This window comes from Triticum aestivum, chromosome 4B (assembly GCF_018294505.1).
Source record: "Triticum aestivum cultivar Chinese Spring chromosome 4B, IWGSC CS RefSeq v2.1, whole genome shotgun sequence".
In the NCBI taxonomy this organism is placed as follows: domain Eukaryota; kingdom Viridiplantae; phylum Streptophyta; class Magnoliopsida; order Poales; family Poaceae; genus Triticum; species Triticum aestivum.
Window position 1 is genome coordinate 11,090,753 of NC_057804.1, and position 19,053 is coordinate 11,109,805.

The following is a 19,053-nucleotide window of genomic DNA, read 5'->3' on the forward strand; positions in this document are numbered from 1 at the left end:
GATCTCTTTCATGAACTTCTGCGCGACTGTCAATGCTATGAATGGATGCTTCAACGGCAGAAAATGGGCATACCTTGAAAATTTGTCCACTACCACCAGAATTGTGTCGTATCTGCCAGAACGTGGCAGTCCCTCGATAAAGTCCATAGAAACCACTGCCCATGGTCTTTTTGGAATTGGTAGCGGCTGAAGAAGTCCCGCAGGCGATTTCCTCTCTGTTTTTGCCTGTTGACAGACCATAAAGGTCTTGGCACTTTGTTTGATCTAAGCCTTCATGCCGTGCCACGCAAAGAGTCGCTTGATGCGATTGTACGTGGCGTGGAATCCTGGTGTTAAGATATTGCAGTCCCATGTCCTGCGCTAGGGATATGGTTTACCGACAAGCCAAGGCTTCAAGTGACGCCGGATCGATGAGTAACTAAACTAAACGACCTACGAACCCCTCTTTAACAGTAGAGATTACATCAATCAGCCCCCTGCTTGTTTTTTTACAAATCAGCCCGCTTGCTTGCTTATCCGAAAATGAACCACAGGCTACCAGCCCACATCCACACCCACAAAAAGCAGGCCCTATCATTGTCTCTCTCTCTCTCTTTCTCTAAAAAAAGAAGGGCCCCATCATCCCGTGAGAGCTTTTTTTTAGTGTAAACGCACTTCTCTTTATTGGTCATAATAAGGTTCATGGGATACAATTTATGTCTGAAGGGTTAAGAATCCACAAATGGCATTCTAACGAAAGTCTTAAAGCGTGCTTAGCAAGACTATGTGCCTCTATATTTCGCTTTTAGCGAGATGGAACAAGCTTTCGCATCAGGCGCATCGCTAGCGAGCCGGCTCATTAGCACAATTACTCGGCCAGTGTGGTTTGCTTGCTGCATGTTCACTCTGCTATAGTTTTCTCTAGTTTTTCTTCTTCCTTTTTTCGTTTTCTTTTGGTTTTCTTTGATTATGTTTGTTTTTCACCAGTTTATTTGGTTTTTTGTTCGTTGATATAACTTATGTTTACTTTGTTTTCACTGGTTTTTTCTTTTCCTTTTTTCTTTGTTTTTTGGTTTCTTTCCTTTTCTTAGTTTTATTTGTTCCTTCGTTTTTCTCTGACATAACTTCCTCTTTCTTCAATTTCCATCTTTTTCTGCTTTGATTTTTTCTTTCTTTCTTGGTTTTCATTTTTTCTTTATTGGTTTTCATTGTTTTTCCGTTCTTTTTACACCTATTTCTTTGGTTTTCTTTTTTCTTTGGTTTCTTTCCCTGTTTTCCTTTTTCCTCTTTCTTTATTTTTCATCTTTCTTTGTTTCTTTTGGTTCTCATTCTACATTTTCTAATACACCTTTAACACATTTTAATTATAAGCTTAACATTTTTTGAATACATATTCAATATTTGCATACACGTTTTAAACATTTTTCAAATACTTGATTAACATTTTTTTGGATACATGGTCAACATTTTTCTGCACATTTTTAACATTATAAAATGCTTGGTTAACATTTTTCGAATACAAAATTAACATTGTTTTAATGCATGGTCAACATTTTTCTGTACACATCTAACATTTTTTCAAATGCTTGATTAACATTTTCTAAATGCAAGATTAAGATTTTTTGAAGACATGGTCGACATTTTTTCTATATGCATTTAACATTATTCGAGTGCTTGATTAACATTTTTCAAATAAAAGCTTAATTTTTCTAATTCAATACAATATTACCCATTTTTAATACATGGTCAACCTTTTTTCCTATACACATTTAATATTTTGAAAATGCTTGATTAATCTTTTTCAAATGCTTGCTTAACATTTTCCAAATGCATGTTAATCATTTTTCGAATACATGGTCAACCTTTTTTTCTATGCGCTTCAAATCTTTGCTTGATTAACATTTAAAAAAAAAATAAATGGCCAGGTTTTTTACACACATCGTATATTTTTTGTATACATTTTGCGTGTGCATGAGAAACAATTTTTCTATACACATTTAAGATTTTCTGAATGTTTGGTTAGCATTTGTTTTCAATTTTTATAAATTAATTCGTGTAATATATTTTATTTAGAATATTAAGATGTGTAAACAAAAGTAAAAAAACAGAAATAAAAAAAATAAAAACAAAATACCTGTAAAAAACAAAGAAACGAGGCCGTGGCCGGGCTGGCCCATCTGGTTCGCCTTCCCTACGTCTCGCTATGGGCGAGACACAGGGGCGCCGCGCCCCCATCATCCATCCATCCATCCATCCACCGCCGACGAATAAACGAACGTCATCCTCCACTCCTCCCCATCCCCATCCCCCAACACAAGAAGAAGAAAAAAAACCTCCCCTCCCCTTCCCCCCAATCGTAAACCCTAGCCCCGCCTGCCCGCCGGAGCGCCGGATGCCATGGGGGCCAGTCGGAAGCTGCAGGGCGAGATCGACCGCGTGCTCAAGAAGGTGCAGGAGGGCGTCGACGTCTTCGACAGCATCTGGAACAAGGTCCCCCCTCCTCTCCCCCTTCTCCCCCGATTCTCAGGATTTTGCACGATTTCCTCATGGTTCTCCGGCGGCAGGTCTACGACACCGAGAATGCCAACCAGAAGGAGAAGTTCGAGGCCGACCTCAAGAAGGAGATCAAGAAGCTGCAGCGCTACCGCGACCAGATCAAGACCTGGATCCAGTCCAGCGAGATCAAGGACAAGAAGGTGACGCCCCTTCGTTTCGCCTCCCTAATCAGTATGTAGTGTGTTTGTTGCCTGGATGGATGGAACTGCTTCCTCCCTTCCTTCCTCCATGAGAATTATCTGCTGCCACGCTCGTCTGTTCAGTCAACTGTTTAGTTCAGATGCGGCTTTGGTGCTAAGTTATCTGGAGGAAATGCCTTCTTACAGGCGTTGGGGGAGGTTAAGTGTCTTAACTGTCGCTGCTAGCTGCTTGGACGACTGTTAATCCAGTTTTCCGTGCTTCTGTGTCTGTCTTAGACATTGATATTCTTGCTCGACTTTGGTTGCACGACGTCGTACTAGTATCCGTCTAGGTGCACTTCTCTTCTGAATTGAAAGAAAATTTGATATCATGATTGTCTGGAATACGAAATCATACTCGACTGCTCCAAGTGACTCTGCACATGATGGTATTTTATTTAAGTGGGGTAATAAGAATAACAGCCGACACTTTTTTTCGAAGAACCAAAAGTATAACTAAGCTGATTTTAAAACAATTGTAAACTTGAGTGAGTGGTAGTAAGAGGCGAAGAATTTAGATGATGGGTTTTGAATGGATTTATTACTTGGGAGATCTTGTGGTCTGATAATGTCTAGAATGGAACATTAGAGGTCTTCGTTTGATCTTCTCATCTGAATGTGAGTAAAGGTTACTTATAGAACTGCTTTTACCTTGTGTTCAAATTGTACCATTAAGCCATGATTGGATTTAGCTGTGTAGCCCACAGTTGTGAGAAGGTCTTCTGATCAAGGCATCGACTTCACTTAGAAAGTTGTTCAATGCAATAAGGCAATCTGCATGAAAGTTGTTCTTTTTTTTTTTTGGTAAATTGAGGAGTGTTTTACTGAAGAAATATGGCAGGGTTCCTGATTGTAGGTGTTCGTTTAGAGAAGCAGTTATTCATTTGTTTCAGTTTTGTGGTGTTTGGGCCAACTTCTTTTCGTTACATGTTACCATTTAAAGTTGGGCATAGCTTACCGTTCTGTGTTTAATCCATTTGTGATATATGTTGACATAGGTTAGTGCCTCTTATGAGCAGGCTCTCATGGATGCCCGCAAGCAGATTGAACGCGAGATGGAACGATTTAAGGTCTGTGAGAAGGAAACTAAAACCAAGGCCTTCTCGAAAGAAGGGTTAGGTCAACAGCCTAAAACTGTATGCACTCGGTCTCGTTTCTGTATTTGATTAACCCTTTTTTCTTTAGTTGTTATGAATCTCAGCATCAATTCTTATTTCACGCAGGATCCTAGAGAGAAGGCTAAAGCTGAAACAAGAGATTGGCTTAACAGTGTGGTATGTTTGATGCATTACATGTATGCTTAGTCTTGTGCGCTCATGTCTACATGTTGTTGGCTTTCTGTAAACATGAGCAAACAAAGAAGTTACCTGCAACATATATGCATTGTATTGTTGTTTCTCTTTGGCCTAGAGCATGTTCTGAAAGACACTCGCAGATTCTGCTTTGTGACAACTGATAATGGACTATTTAGAATTTGATGACTATTTTTCTGATCTGATTGGTCTGAAAGTATAACTTGCATGCACACCCGACTGCTGACGTTTGCTAATATTTTGACTATACTGGTGGTTACTTGTCCCTCTCAGAATAAAACAAAATCGTATAGACTATTATACTGTGGCTATTTTCTTTTATCTGATCACTCTGAAAGTATCATTTGCATGCATACTTGACTCTGCTGATGTTTATTGATATTTTGATTATATCAAGTCATTACTCCGCACCTTGCTAATGACATTTGCATGCATACTTGACTCTGCTGATGTTTATTGATATTTTGATTATATCAGTCATTACTTTGTTGCAAATTTTCTTGGTTGTGTTGCTATTTATTTGTTGCATGTGGGCGCTACATTTCTAATATACTTTTGGGTTCGGTTTACAGGTTAGTGATTTGGAAAATCAGATTGATAATTTTGAAGCGGAGCTTGAAGGACTTTCATTTAAGAAAGGAAAACAAAGACCTCCTCGATTGGTATGATCAACTGTATAGGATTGGAAAGTGTTCATATTTTACTGTCTACGGAACCTGTTTCCAACAATCTCTATTGCAGAGGAAGTAATTATGCATTATCAGGTACATTTAGAGAAATCTATTACGCGGCATAAGGCTCATATAAAAAAATTGGAGTCAATTCTGAGACTCTTGGATAATGATGAGTTGAGTCCTGAGCAAGTCAATGATGTGAAAGATTTCCTAGAAGACTATGTTGAACGTAATCAGGTGGGATTGTCTTCCTGCTTATCTGTCATAATATCCATTTTTGTATTTTTGATATAGTCAAGTCGGAATTGTGATGACCTAAAAGCATTGTGGATCTGCTGCTAGTTCTGACTATTGATTTCTTAATCCGAATTCAGGAAGATTTTGATGAATTTAGTGATGTTGAGGATCTCTATAGCACATTGCCTATGGAGAAGGTTGAAGCACTCGAAGACATGGTTTCACTTGCTCCTTCCATTCTTATCAAGGTGAGCTGTGAGCTGTTATTTTTTTTTAATTTTGGTTATTGTGATTTTGCTAATAGAATCAACTGGCAAACTTTCTTATGTTTTTCCCCACAAATACTGCTAGTCTGCTATGCTGGTGCAGACCATTTCTCTACCATGTTTTTATGTCGTGCAGCTCTTCATCTTTTAGTTATATGGGTAATTATATATTTTCAACATCGCTTCTTGTTTGGTCGCCAGGGTGTTGCTGCTGTTTCCACTACTGCAGTTTTGAGTACGAAGAGTCCGACAGCAACTTCACCTACTCAGGTACATGTTATTCATTCCTAGTTATTTATTGAATATCCGTTGGTTTGTGATAAACGGAGACATAGTATTAGTATATCGAATACTCAGAACACAATGGTTGTTATGTGCCCAGTGTCAGCTTAGTTGGCATCCTGGCTGCTGCTTTCTTGTCAACCTTTACATGCTAGTATTGATTTATTTGATCATCTTCTTACAAGCTAATCCTTGAATATGAATACACGTGGTTGTAGCTAATTTGGGCATTTAATAAAAACACATGCTAACAAGATTGAGGAATTGGTTATTTCTAATGCACAATCCTGATTACTACTTGTTGATATGCTGATTTACCGACTCTGTCTCCCTTCGCTTCAGGCTACTGTATCAACAATCTCACAAGGGACATCACAAGATCAAGCAGAGGAAACAACTACGCTAGAAAGCAATCCTGAATCGGTGCCACAAACACCACCTCCGAAGGGTGGAAATCTGGGACCATCAGTGCCAGTTGTGCCCACTGCCATTAGTACCAGTGCTGCAGCTGTTTCCGTTTCGGCAGATACTATTACTTCCCCAGGCCCAGTACGACCAGTTATTCCTGCCACAGCACCCACAATATTTGCTCCTGCTGCTGTTCGAAATGCTCCAGAGAGCATGCCTGCTGTTGCTTCAACTCCTGCAAACTTATCTACTGCCGTGAAGGATGATGAAAGCATGAGCTTTCCTCCACGTAGACCGTCTCCCGCAGTTACTGAAATTGGTCTTGGCAGGGGTATTGCCCGTGGCTTAACTAGTCAGCCTTTAGCTGCTCCCATAAGTGTAGGCCCAGTTCCAGGAAATGGGTCCATTACTGCAATTCCTCCAATAAATGACCTGTCCAAACGAAACATAATGAATACCGATGAGAGGGTTAACAGTGGCGGTCTTTCTCAGCAGTTGGTTTCACCTCTTGGTAGTAAAGTTCAACCACAGCCGGTTCTGAAGACTAACGACGCAGTTAGCTCTGATTCCAGTAACACAAGTGAAAGTGCGGTTATTGGAGGAAGGGTATTTTCTCCTCCGGTTGTTCCTGGGGCTCAGTGGAGGCCTCAAGCTCCTGCTGGTTTCCAAAATCAAAGTGAAACTGTACGTACCTTTGCTCCAGTTTTATTTCTGAATTCCACTCTGCTTTTGCAAATGATGTTATTGATCATAAGAATTTTATGGGCATTTCAGATGTATGAGTGCTTCAGCAATTATGCTGTTCTTTTGAGTCTTCTAAATTCCAACTGATTCAAACAACACTTGCATTTATTTGAAAATTTTCATCATCCCAATCTTGAATTCTTGTTCATTCATCTTGATCCAGTGTCAGTCTGAAACATCTAAATAACTGTGTTTTCCCTATTGTAGATTTTATTTATTTAGAATGTTAATCTATCACCAAGGTCATAAAATATCCATAGGATTATAGGAATATATGACATTTACTTATTCACATTTTCAGGGTCAATTTCGTGGAAGACCTGAGGTCACCGACCAAAGGGAGAAGTACTTGCAAAGATTGCAACAAGTACAGCAGCAGCAGGGCAACCTTCTTAACGCTTCTCATATAACAGGCATCAACCAGAAGCAATTTCCAACCCAGCAGCCCAATTCCCTCTTACAACAGGTTGTTCCTGCTTTTACTAATAAAAAATGTTGTGATAAGTGATATATCAATATCTCCTTTAGTCAAGAATCAGGAAGTACAAATTAGTTGAATATACCGAATTTTGATTGTATGCGTGTTACTTAGGTGCTGTGCCCTTTCTGTCTTTAGGAGTGCAGGTCCTTCTTTAGATGCTTCCATTCTAACCTCTTTCTGTTAAAGCATCAAATCAACTCGTAAAGTTTGTAGTAATATTTTGTGTAGGCATTCCTCAATCTTTTTTAACCATCTTATAATATCTGAAGTCAAAAGTCAATTCTTTATAGTGATTGTTTTCACATTTTCAATTTGTTCATTTTTGCAGTTTAATTCTCAGAGTTCTTCTATCTCTTCTCAAGGGGGCCTTGGGCTAGGGGGTCAGGGACCAGGTATCCCTTCTGCCTTCTCGTCTCAGCTAGAACCTCATGAATCCCAAATTCCCGAGCAATGTAATGGCCATGCATTTATTTCTAGTATATATAAAGTTGGACGCTCATAGTGTTTGACCACTAGTTTGTTTTGTGCATTAAGAATTTATCAATATGTGCAGACGCTGGGCAAACAAAAAGTGATGAGCAACAAGGCTTGGCCGATGATGCTAGTGTGGAGTCTGCTGCAACAACTGGACCTAATAAGCACACCAATGAAGATGACACTAAGGCTCCTTATTCGGTATGGTCCAACTTTTCCATACATGCCTGCTCATGAATTCAGTGAAACAAGGTGCATACAATTAAGGACACTGCAATTATCAGTGTGAATAATCAAATTGTGGAGTAACTAACAACTTAAAATCTACGGCATTTCTTAGCTAATTTTTTTAAAGAGGTAAATACAACATCCATTTACAGGATTCTGGGCTATTTTGCTCATATTTTGGAAAACTGGTCATGTGTATGGCCCATCTGGCTTGCAAAATAGACCTGAACTGGTCACATCAGTTCCAATCTGCATATCTTTTCGGTGCTCCTACAATGTGCTAGACATTAATTCTTAATAGTTTTTGACTGTATAATTTCCTTGTACTTCTATTAATGCACATAATGTAACACCTGGGACGTCACCCTGTGTGGCTTAATAGAAAAAAATCAGAACAACGTACAGTGTAATTTTTTCGCAGTAAATGTTTGGGGTAGTAGTGACTCAACTTTGTACTAACTTTAGTATAAAGTTACTACAAAGTTGAGTATTTTGGGATGGAGGGAGTAGTATTTTAGCGTGTGTTTGGTCTGAGCCTGAGCATACCCCATCAAAATTTCGGTTAGCCAAAATTTTGCCAAGGTTTTGCACTGTTGCTTGCCCATGTTGGCTAGAAAAATGCATAAGAGTGGCAAAATAGACCTGGGCATGGCCAAAATTTGGCAACCTTCTGAACATGAATCAGACATACCCTTAATTCTGGCCAAAATTTGGCAACCTTCTGAACATGAACCAGACATACCCTTAATTCTGTGTAGATGTGTATTGCATTTTGGTGCGCATATTTTCTTATTATTTGAACATTGATTTTTCTTGTATGGTTTTTACAGAATCCTCCAGCATCCGTAGCAGAAGGCACCCAGCTATCTAGAGACTCTGATCTATCACCCGGGCAGCCTATGCAAGCTGGCATGCCATCATCTGGTGTTGGTGTTATCGGCCGGAGGAGTGTATCTGATTTTGGAGCAATTGGAGACAATCTCAGTGGAGCTTCGGTAGTTTCGGGTCACGATCACCTTTATAATTTGCAAATGCTCGAAGCTGCATACCACAGGCTTCCCCAGCCCAAGGACTCTGAGCGTGCGAAAACTTATATTCCGGTATGGATGATGCTCTGTCATTTATATATGCACCAGATGTTGTAATGTAGATTTAACCTCCCTATCTGGTTACTTTTTCAGAGGCACCCTTCAGTGACCCCTGCTAGTTACCCACAGATTCAGGCACCGATTGTGACAAATCCTGCTTTTTGGGAAAGGCTCGGTAGTGATACATTGTCTACAGATATGTTATTCTTTGCATTCTACTATCAGCAGGTCAGGCTTCATAATACTTGTGTCCAAATTCCAAGTGTATATTTTTTTGTTTTCCCTGCAGCACCATTCATCCAGCTTTAATGAAGCTCTTGACATTTTTTTTATTTTTTATTTTTCCACTTTGGCAGAACTCGTACCAACAGTATTTGGCCGCCAAAGAACTAAAAAAGCAGTCATGGAGATTTCACAGGAAGTACAATACTTGGTTCCAACGGCATGTGGAGCCACAGGTCACGACCGATGAGTATGAGCGGGGATCGTACGTGTACTTTGATTTTCATCTCGCAGATGACGGCAATGGGTGGTAAGCTGATGATCCCTCTTTAGTATTTTTTGTTGTGTGGATTGATGACCAGTGCAGTACTGGTACTGCTAAAGGTTGTGAGTTGTTAACCCTGTTATTATTGATGGCTCGCTCGCTCGCTCGTAGGTGCCAAAGGATCAAGAACGACTTCACATTTGAATACAACTTCCTTGAGGATGAACTGTCAGTACAACCAAACTAGGGCACTAGGGCTGATCAAAGCGTTTGATCAATGCGACTCATGTAATTTTCAGAATGGAACTGTTGGAACCTGGAACAAATTCAAATTCCCCAGTTGTAAGTTGTAACCTTGTGGGCGAATTTAAATTTAGAGCTGTTGTGTGCATTCCTGGTCCCAGCCCTCAGAGTCTGAACCTCATTCTGAATTAGTTCCAGATTTCCTGGAAACTGGGAACTGGGCATGTCCAACGAATTTGATGGTACATTAAAATAAAGGACTTGATGCAACATTGTTAGGATCATCCTGCAAGCCGAGAAGAATCTCGAAAATCACACACGCCTTCTTTTTTGAAATCTCGAAAATCTTGCGCGCAATGCCCTTGGGTCGAACACCATTCATCCAAGAGGATTCCCAGAATTTAGCCATTTTACCATCGCCAATGATCACCGTAGTGTTCGCCGCAAAAAGGTCCTCATCCTTGTCAGTGCAAGGCGTTCCCATCCAAATCCATGTTTTTGTTGGGTCAGCCCACTTGAACCACAACTAATGGAGACACAGAGCTGAAGCAAACTTCTCAAGGTTGAGCACACCAAGACCCCCATGAACCTTGGGCTTGCAGACGAGGTGCCAATTAACCATTTAACCTTACACTTGCCTCCGTCACTTTATTGTAGCCTGCCCAAAGATAGGCGCATCTGAGGCTATCAATCTTTTTCCTAACTTCAACAGGGAGGACGAGGTGCCAATTAACCATTTAACCTTACACTTGCCTCCGCCACTTTATTGTAGCCTGCCCAAAGATAGGCGCATCTGAGGCTATCAATCTTTTTCCTAACTTCAACAGGGAGGTCAAGAGGCGTGAGGTGATATATGGCTATGGCTGTGAGGACGGCCTTGACCAGCACAATGCGCCCAGGAGTGGCCACATGCATGGCCGACCAGGGGGGTAGCTTCCCAGCCACCATTTCCTCTAAGTATTGGAAGTGTATGCGCTTCAGCCTCGTAACTGAAAGAGGAAGACCAAGATATCTCATGGGGAAGGCTGTCCGTACCGCCGGGAAGGCCTGCAGAATGTCATCAAGATTGATATTGGCACAATGAATGGGCGCCACACGACTTTTTCATAGTTGGTAACCAAGCCAGTAATATCACCAAAGGCGCAGAGCGTCGATGCCAGAAAATGGATATCCTCCTTAATTGGTGCGACAAAGATGGCCGCATCATCAACATACAGGGAGGCCCGAATGGGGTTGCCTCGGAGTGGGTGAAGCTTGCCTTGATCGGTGGCCTTGACGAGGATGTGATGGAGCGGGTCAATGGCGAGGGCAAAAAGGAGGGGGGAGGGGGAGGGGGGTCCCCCTGCCTAAGACCGCGACCGTGCATAATGGGGTCGCCCGACACACCATTGAGGAGAACTCTGGAAGAGCCCGTGGATAGGTGGGCGGAGGTCCAATCACGAAAACGGTTTCGAAAGTGGTGGTGCATCAATAAATCCATCAAATAGTCCCATCTAAACGAATCGAAAGCTTTCTTGATGTCTAACTTGAAGCATGGTTGGAGATTTGTTGCGATGAAAACGGCGAGCCAAGTTGCGTACGTACATGAAATTGTCATGAATGCTCCTCTTCTTGATGAAAGCACTTTGTGTATTGGAAACGAGATCTGGCATGTGAGGGGCGAGATGAGTGGCCATCATCTTAGCAATGATCTTCGCAGCGGCCTAGATGAGACTTATGGGTCTAAAGTCAGAAATGTCGTCCACCCCATCTTTCTTTGGGATTAGGGTACTATTGGCTGAGTTGAGCCAGGGAAGGCTGGAAGTGTGGAGAGTTGAGAAGCTATTGATCGCTTTCATAAGTTCCGGCTTGATGATGTCCCAACATTCCTTGAAAAACGCTCCAATGAAGTCGTCAGGGCCGGGAGCTTTATCACAGGGAAGATCATTGATTGGCTGCCCGAACCTCGTCCTCTGTGAACAAAGCATCTAGCTCAGAGAGATTAGACATCGATTGTGGGATAGAAGCCCAATTGAAGTCCTTGGCGCGAGAGGGCCCTTCCCAATAGCTTTCGAAAAGTGGTGCTGAATAATCACTTTCTTGTGATCATGGCGCGTAACCCAGCCATTGTTGTGTTTAAGTCGGTGAATGAAATTCTTCATTCGATGATGGTTGATACGGAGATGAAAAAACCGAGTGTTAGCATCTCCCTCTTTGAGCAACTTAATTCGCGAGCTTTATCTCTTCCTTGCTCGCTCAAGGACCGCCAAGACCAACACTATCCTTTTCAACGCCTTTGTAAGGTTCCACTCCGCTGGGCTGAGCAGCCTGAGCTCTTGCGTGACGTCAAGCCGGAGAATGATCTCAAGGGCCATGTGGAGTTGGACTAATCGAGCCTAAATAGCAATGTTTTAAATAGCGGGCTATGGAGAATAGCAGCGGGCCTCCAAATCAGCTACAGCGGGCTATTTGTGAAGACGACCATTTAGCGGCACCCTACTAAAAAGGCTATAGCGGAGCTATAGCCGGCTATTTAAAACTATGCTAAATAGCCAACAAACACAATCTCTCCAGCTAGACACAGAAGCAGCAGCAACACGCGGAGGATTGTCAGCAACTCTGGTGGCCGCCAGATCCCTTGACCTTCATCAGCTTCAACTGGGAGGACACAATACTGAGCGACAACTCTGGCGACCGCGGGGACGCCGGAGTGTTGTCCTTGTTTCTGGCGAGGTCCCGGCTCAGCCTCGTTGTGGCCAACGATCATAAGCGGTAACTCCGGCTATCGCCGGCTAGCAGCGTCCGGCGAGGTCCTGGCTCAGCCTCATCGCTGTCGCTCCTCACGTTGTCTTTGCTTTCAGCCTTTGTGAAATCGACCGACACCAGAAAATATTTCAGGCACCTAGGATTTACCAAACGCGTGGAAATTTCAGAAAATCGTTAAACAGACTTGCCACGGAAATTCAATCCCAGTTCTGCTAAATCGAGGAATGCCAAGCATGCATCTGATCCGTCCGCTCGCTCTTCTTACGTTCGATCGAGGGATCCACCCAACATGCATGACATGGCGCGTGATCTCCAAATAACTAGGTCAAACCTACTCATTGCTTTATACATTGTACAATTGTCTTTATTGCCTCATTAAAATGGTAGGCACTAATGCAACCTTTATACAGTGTATTTTTTTAGGCTTCCTATTTCGAGTTCCCTTTTGGCCTTCTATTACAACTTTGAGAAATTTTTTGTCACAATAAATATTTAAAGATTGCAGGATAAGGAGCTTGCTATTGTTGTTGTGCTTGCAATAAAAAAAATACTTTATGTTTATGTGATTGCCATTATGTATGAAATTTTCAGATTAGCTATACACTTAGAAAGAAGTATTTAAATACTACTTACAAATCACGAGTTCTTAACAATTTGTAGATTTATGTGATTGCCATTGCTCTATATGTTTGTCTGTTGGCATGATCTAACACTTCATGTAAAACACACAACTTTCATATTTGACTGTTAGTAGCAACACCCAACCATTGCTAAATAAGTAGTAGCTTCAGCAAGATTTGAGAAAGATAGTGTGTCTACTTAACGATTGGAAAAAAATGGTCCACCTTTTCAAAATATCTTAGTTTTGAATCATGAGAGTACACTATGTTGAGTTATATCCGCAATGCAGGTTCAAAGACGTGAGGCCATTACGGTCAAACTGGCTCCAAATTTGCTTAAAAAGGCAGCAGTGACCGTGCCATTGTATGCGATATGCATTGTTCACATGTGCATACTATTACCATCATGTGAAAAAAAATCCAGGTATTCATATTTCTTACTGTCCATGATGCTTAATTTCCACATGTGCATACTGTTACAATCAAATAAAAGGCATAAATCTTGCCATGTTTATCATCTTTGTTAGCAAACAAAGCAACTTACCTGGATTTTTTCTTCCAAATGCATTGATATGTTTATCTTTCTTCAAATTAAAGAAACTATTTCTTGCACTTGAACTTCTTTTATTTTGTACAACCTATACAAGGCAGAGTTATATTTTTGTGCCACCCATAGGTAATTTTTCTAATATAGGATTTACTGAACCTATTAGTACTGATCATGTTGTTGCTGTTCCAGAGAGGCTTCTAGCAGAAGCAACTCATGGTGAACTTGAAGAAAGGCCCATCGAACCTCCTTGATGTTGGTAACATTGATCATGAGGTAATCTTTCAGAATTGCATTAGAGGTTCCAGTGGTGTTGCCATGTATGTTTCCTTTTTGGCTATGTTCAGTTGACAAAGATTCAATAACTTTATGTATAGGGTGTTCTACATGACACATCTTGCTATCGTGTAAATTATGTTGTTGAAACGAAGGACATATGATAATTTTGGATGACCTTTTACTCCTCTCTGTTATATGGAGAAGAATATTTTGATGGTCGGTTTAATTGGATTTCTATGTAATGGACATGGTACGTATGTATCACGTTTCATTTCCCTTTTAGCCAAGAACATATTCAAGCTAAATAAAAAATATCATAAGTAGAAAAAGTTTCACGGACATTGGACCAAATAACAAAGAGATAAAAGGTCTCTATCGATCCTGATCCATTGATGTGTACTAAAAATCCCACTTATCAAATGTGCCATTGCAACAATATATCAGCTCTATCATCTCAACAGCAAAGAACAATAGGTTAAGACACAAGAGACTTATCGACGGGCTTAAACACAACAGATTAAGACACAAGAGAATCATCAACAGGCTTAAATATGGGCACGGCGTGGCGCCGCACCTCCGCCTGCTAGTTCAATACAGATCCACTAAACATGCTTGCCATGCATGGCAATGGCAATGGCAATGGCATGATGCGTGATCTCCTATTCCTAACAATCAGGGGAAGCCTTGTTCTCCTCCTGGTGATCCTCTCCTCCACCATCGTCCACGTCATGTCGGACCCAGACCTATGCATCGGCTGCCGCATCCACGTCTGGCGCCTCCCTGCGCACTTCAATGCGGACCTCCTCAGCCACTGTGGCACCTCCTTCCCGCTTGCAGACCATCCCTACGCTACGCCCTCATGCGCCTTGGTCACCAACCACGGCGTCGGCTCCCGCACAAATGACAACCGCTCCCACTCCTAGTATCGCTCCGACACGCGTCTCCTCGAGCCCTTCTTCCATCGTCGCCTCCTCGACTGCCTTGCCAGCGACCCTGCCCGAACCGACGTAGTCTTCCTCACCTACTACGCCTCCCCCGACGCACTCCCCTTCCTCCTCGAACCCTCCATGCTCAAGTTCTTTTGTGCCCATGGCGCCCTCCTTGCCTAGATCCTTGCGCTGAACCGCCCGCACCTCCTCGCGCGCCGCTCGACACGGACCCAAGGCTCTGGGGCACCACCTTCCTGCTCCACCGCGCCCCCTCCTCAGATAGCTGGACCCGACGCTCGGGATCACATGCGGCCTTACCTCACTAGCGTCGGGTCCAATGTAATTGGCGTTCTCTCCAGTGCTTGTAATCGTCGCTAGGTGGTCCATAGACCTGATTTTAATTATTATTACCTTTTGTATTACCATGATTGATGAATAGATTGGAAATTTGTCTAGAAAAAAAAAGGGCGTTCTCTCCGTTGTGCAGCTCAACTGGATTTCCTCGCCCAAAATATTTTCTGATCCCGTACCAATTTCTTCTAGAAATATTCCGGGCCTCGCTCCTGCGCTTAGGGCATCTGTCTAGTGAACCCCTTTTTTGCTAAGCGTTGAAAAGGAAAAAAAAACAACTGATTTCAATCGTACGTACAGGTTGGCACGTATGGTGCACACACAAAATTTGGGTCCGTCGTGAATTGTGGCTTCCATGGTCCAAGTGAATTTCCTACCCATGAACGAGTTTGGATTTGACGTTCTGGTCTTTCCTCGTGAATGAAATATTCATGGTCCTCTCCTACTATTTCTTCCATTGGATATAGACAAACGACTCAGATGAGCTGAAGACGGGATCGATCCGTGGGAGGGTTGTGACAGGCCAATCACATCAATCCGTGCCCAGCGCGAACCAACCCTGTGGTTAGATGGTTAGGAGGACAGTGGTATCCCAACCACCAAAGTTCAAGTCCTACACTTAATACCGGTGCTCGCATTTCTTTGGATTTATAGTCATGCAAAATTTCCAACGCCGCACCCGGAATATCTCCCGCCCCCACTCAATCCGCTTGTGCCGAAAAATCGTCCCGCATGCACGTTGCAAATATTTCGGCCTGCCTGCGTGCACACATCCTCCAAAATATCTCGAGCGCACCTTGTAAATCCTGGATGATGCCTCTGAAATATCTCCCGCCTCCAACAATCTCATTGTGCCAAAATTTCCCAGCTCAATCCGCATGCCACCGGCAAATATTTCGTCCCGTGTGCACTCGCGTGCAAAATATCCCCTGCGTACATTCGCCGCGCCCTATGAATGTTTTGGGGACTAGATGAATGACGCAAGAACTTTTTAATAGTAGAGATAATGAAATCTACTCCACCTAAAAAACATAGTGAGGGGCTGACACTTCTTATAGGAACCCTTGCACGAATCGTTCCCTCAGGAAGCCTCATTCAAGCAAACAAATTTATTATAGAGCGTTTCTTCAAAAAACCACTGCCCAAAGAACGTTCTAAGAAACGAGCCTAGATCACCCAAAATCCTTTGCAGCTAGACATATGAATGGAACATGTTTCTTCATCATCGCATACTACAAGTTTAGTTGTTCAGTGGGAGGAGTGTTCTCGTCTATCACGAAAACACCTATGATAAATTCGTTGATGTTATTAAGATGTTGTACCGACTCAATATTTCGGAGGTGGGATGTGCCTGCATGCGTTCAACACAGAATTAGAGATGGATGAGTGTATATACGTGAGTATCTACATTTGTGCTGTGTTAGAAAAATTACGAACTTTGTCGAAAAAAAAGAAAAATTACGAACACTTTGCTACGCTAGTAACCCCATTGCTTATAATAATTTATGAAAGGGACCTGCTTACCCCGCAAAAAAACACCCAAAACTTGGTATGCGTCCGATCCGCTAAACTTTGTTGTGCATGCATCCGATCCGGGCGCTCTTCTTCTCCTCCTGACGTTCGATCCACATGAGTACATGACATGCCACGGCGCGGGATCTCCTAACAATTAGCTAGGGCAAAACCTTGTTCTCCTCCTCCTCCTGGAAATCCTCTCCCCCAACGCCGTCGCCGTGCCGGAGCCAGGACCCATGCGCCGGCCGCCGCATTCCCTGAAAATTCAAGCCCAGATCCGCTAAATAATCTTGCCATGCCCATGCCCATGCCCATGCATGCATCCAATCCGCGCGCTCTTCTTCTCTCACGTTCGATCGAGGGATCCACCCAACATGCATGACATGGCGGGCGATCTCCTGATAACTAGGGCAAACCTGCCTCTCCTCCTCCTGGTGATCCTCTCCTCCACCGCCGTCCACGGCGTGCCGTTGCCGGACCCATGCGCCGGCCGCCGCATCCACGTCCGGCGCCTCCCGGCGCGCTTCAACACGGACCTCCTCCGCCACTGCGACGGCGCCTTCCCGCTGGCCGACCACCCCTTAGCCACGCCCTCCTGCGCCTCGCTCGCCAACCACGGCCTCGGCCCGCGCACCCACAACCGCTCCCGCTCCTGGTACCGCACCGACGTGCGCCTCCTCGAGCCCTTCTTCCACCGCCGCCTCCTCGACCGGGACTGCCTCGCCGACGACCCCGCCCGCGCCGACGCCGTCTTCCTCCCCTACTACGCCTCCCTCGACGCGCTCCCCTTCCTCCTCGACCCCGCCATGCTCAACTTCTCCGGCGCGCACGGCGCCGCCCTCGCCCAGTTCCTCGCGACCGACCGCCCGCGGGTCCTCGCCCGGCGCCACGGCCACGACCACTTCCTCGTGCTCGCCGGCCCGGCCTGGGACTACGCGCAGCCGGCCGACACCGATCCCAGGCTCTGGGGCACCACCTCGCTGCTCCGCCGCCCCGAGTTCGACAACTTCACCTTCCTCACGCTCGAGTCCCGCGCGTGGCCGTGGCAGGAGCACGCCGTGCCGCACCCGACGTCCTTCCACCCATCGTCCCTCCCACGGCTCCGCGCATGGATCGCCCGCGCGCGCCGCTCGCGCCGCACGGCGCTGATGCTCTACGCCGGCACCGTGACCAGGCCGTCCCGCCCCAACATCCGGAGCTTCATCCTCGCCGAGTGCGCGAACCGCACCGACACATGCACCGTCGTCGACTGCCATGGCGGGTCCTGCGCGCTCGACCCGGTGCGCTCCATGCGGCCCATGCTGAAGGCCAAGTTCTGCCTGGAGCCGCCGGGGGACACGCCGACGCGGCGTTCGACGTTCGACGCGGTGGTGGCCGGGTGCGTGCCGGTGTTCTTCGAGGACGCGTCGGCGAGAACGCAGTACGGGTGGCACCTGCCGCCGGAGAGGTACGAGGAGTTCTCGGTGACCATACCCAAGGACGCGGTGATGCTGGGGGGCGTGCAGATCATGGAGACCCTGGCGGCGGTGCCGGAGGAGGAGGTGGCCAGGATGCGGGAGCGGCTTCTGGAGCTGGCGCCGAGAGTGGTCTACCGGCGGCACGGTAGCGCGGCAGAGAGGATGAGGGAGGCGAGCATGGACGCGGTGGACATTGCCGTGGAGGGCACGCTGCGGAGGATACGTGGGCGGGTGCGCGCTCTGGAGGATGGCCGGCCGGAGGCCATGTACGCCATGGAGGACGACGACCAAGAGATCTAGCTTGCTCATCGTATTCTTCATGTGGATGTAATCCTGCAACGCAACAGATGTATCCAAATGATAAATGCCACACATGTGACACCAAGTAACAGCGCCCTGCGGTTTTGATGTTGCATATATAGATCAGTCACGGCGTGCATTCTTTTATCTTGTGTTTTGGGTTGCATACTCGCCTCGGCGAAGATTTATGCTCAGTTAAAAACAATAACGGGCGATGAAAATCGATGGAACACTCGACAAACATGATGAATGAAAAAAAAACAATGAGGCGGCGTCGGTGGTAACATGACGGCAGGCGCGGTGAAGAAGGCGTGGTAGCACACGAGGCGGAGCTCGCTGGTCACATGGCGGGGATCATCATGGAGGTCATGGAGATGCCCTATCTTTAGGTTAATAACCCTGAAAAGGGGTAAGCCGAGTAGGCTTTGCCGAGTGTAACACTCGGAGAAGTGTTTACCGAGCGGACATCGACCTTCGTCGAGTACCGAGTATATGGCAAAGAACCAGATTCCAGTAGTGAAGGGAGTGTTGGTTGTTCTTGGTGGACTTGGATCAACAAGGTGATCTAAACACTCATATATTTCTTTACAGAGTAGTTTATGAATGAGATAGGAGAGAAATCTGAAAGTAGTGAGTTAATCACTCAACGTAGTCTATGGTTCAGTTCGACT

The 19,053-nt window shown here is 44.7% G+C and overlaps 2 protein-coding genes across 5 annotated transcripts; both read left to right on the forward strand.

Moving 5' to 3' along the window:
• Window positions 1-2,243: 2,243 nt before the first annotated feature.
• On the forward strand, window positions 2,244-9,917 carry LOC123090560 (general negative regulator of transcription subunit 3). Of its 4 annotated transcripts, none has more exons than XM_044511874.1 (16): window positions 2,244-2,469; window positions 2,544-2,675; window positions 3,713-3,850; window positions 3,938-3,988; window positions 4,600-4,689; window positions 4,792-4,938; window positions 5,076-5,186; window positions 5,406-5,474; window positions 5,829-6,578; window positions 6,940-7,104; window positions 7,448-7,571; window positions 7,673-7,794; window positions 8,652-8,921; window positions 9,003-9,137; window positions 9,266-9,441; window positions 9,568-9,917. In XM_044511874.1, exons 1-16 carry the CDS (start codon window positions 2,377-2,379, stop codon window positions 9,641-9,643), a joined length of 2,649 nt encoding a protein of 882 aa, XP_044367809.1. In that variant the 5' UTR covers window positions 2,244-2,376; the 3' UTR covers window positions 9,644-9,917. The 4 variants fall into 4 exon arrangements, with proteins under 4 accessions (XP_044367809.1, XP_044367811.1, XP_044367810.1 ...); XM_044511876.1 differs by having other exon boundaries at window positions 7,448-7,511; XM_044511875.1 differs by having other exon boundaries at window positions 3,734-3,850.
• Window positions 9,918-16,718: 6,801 nt separating this feature from the next.
• LOC123094201 (probable xyloglucan galactosyltransferase GT19) lies at window positions 16,719-18,529 on the forward strand. The gene has a single exon (XM_044516259.1). It carries the CDS (start codon window positions 16,943-16,945, stop codon window positions 18,380-18,382), a length of 1,440 nt encoding a protein of 479 aa, XP_044372194.1. The 5' UTR covers window positions 16,719-16,942; the 3' UTR covers window positions 18,383-18,529.
• Window positions 18,530-19,053: the final 524 nt, after the last annotated feature.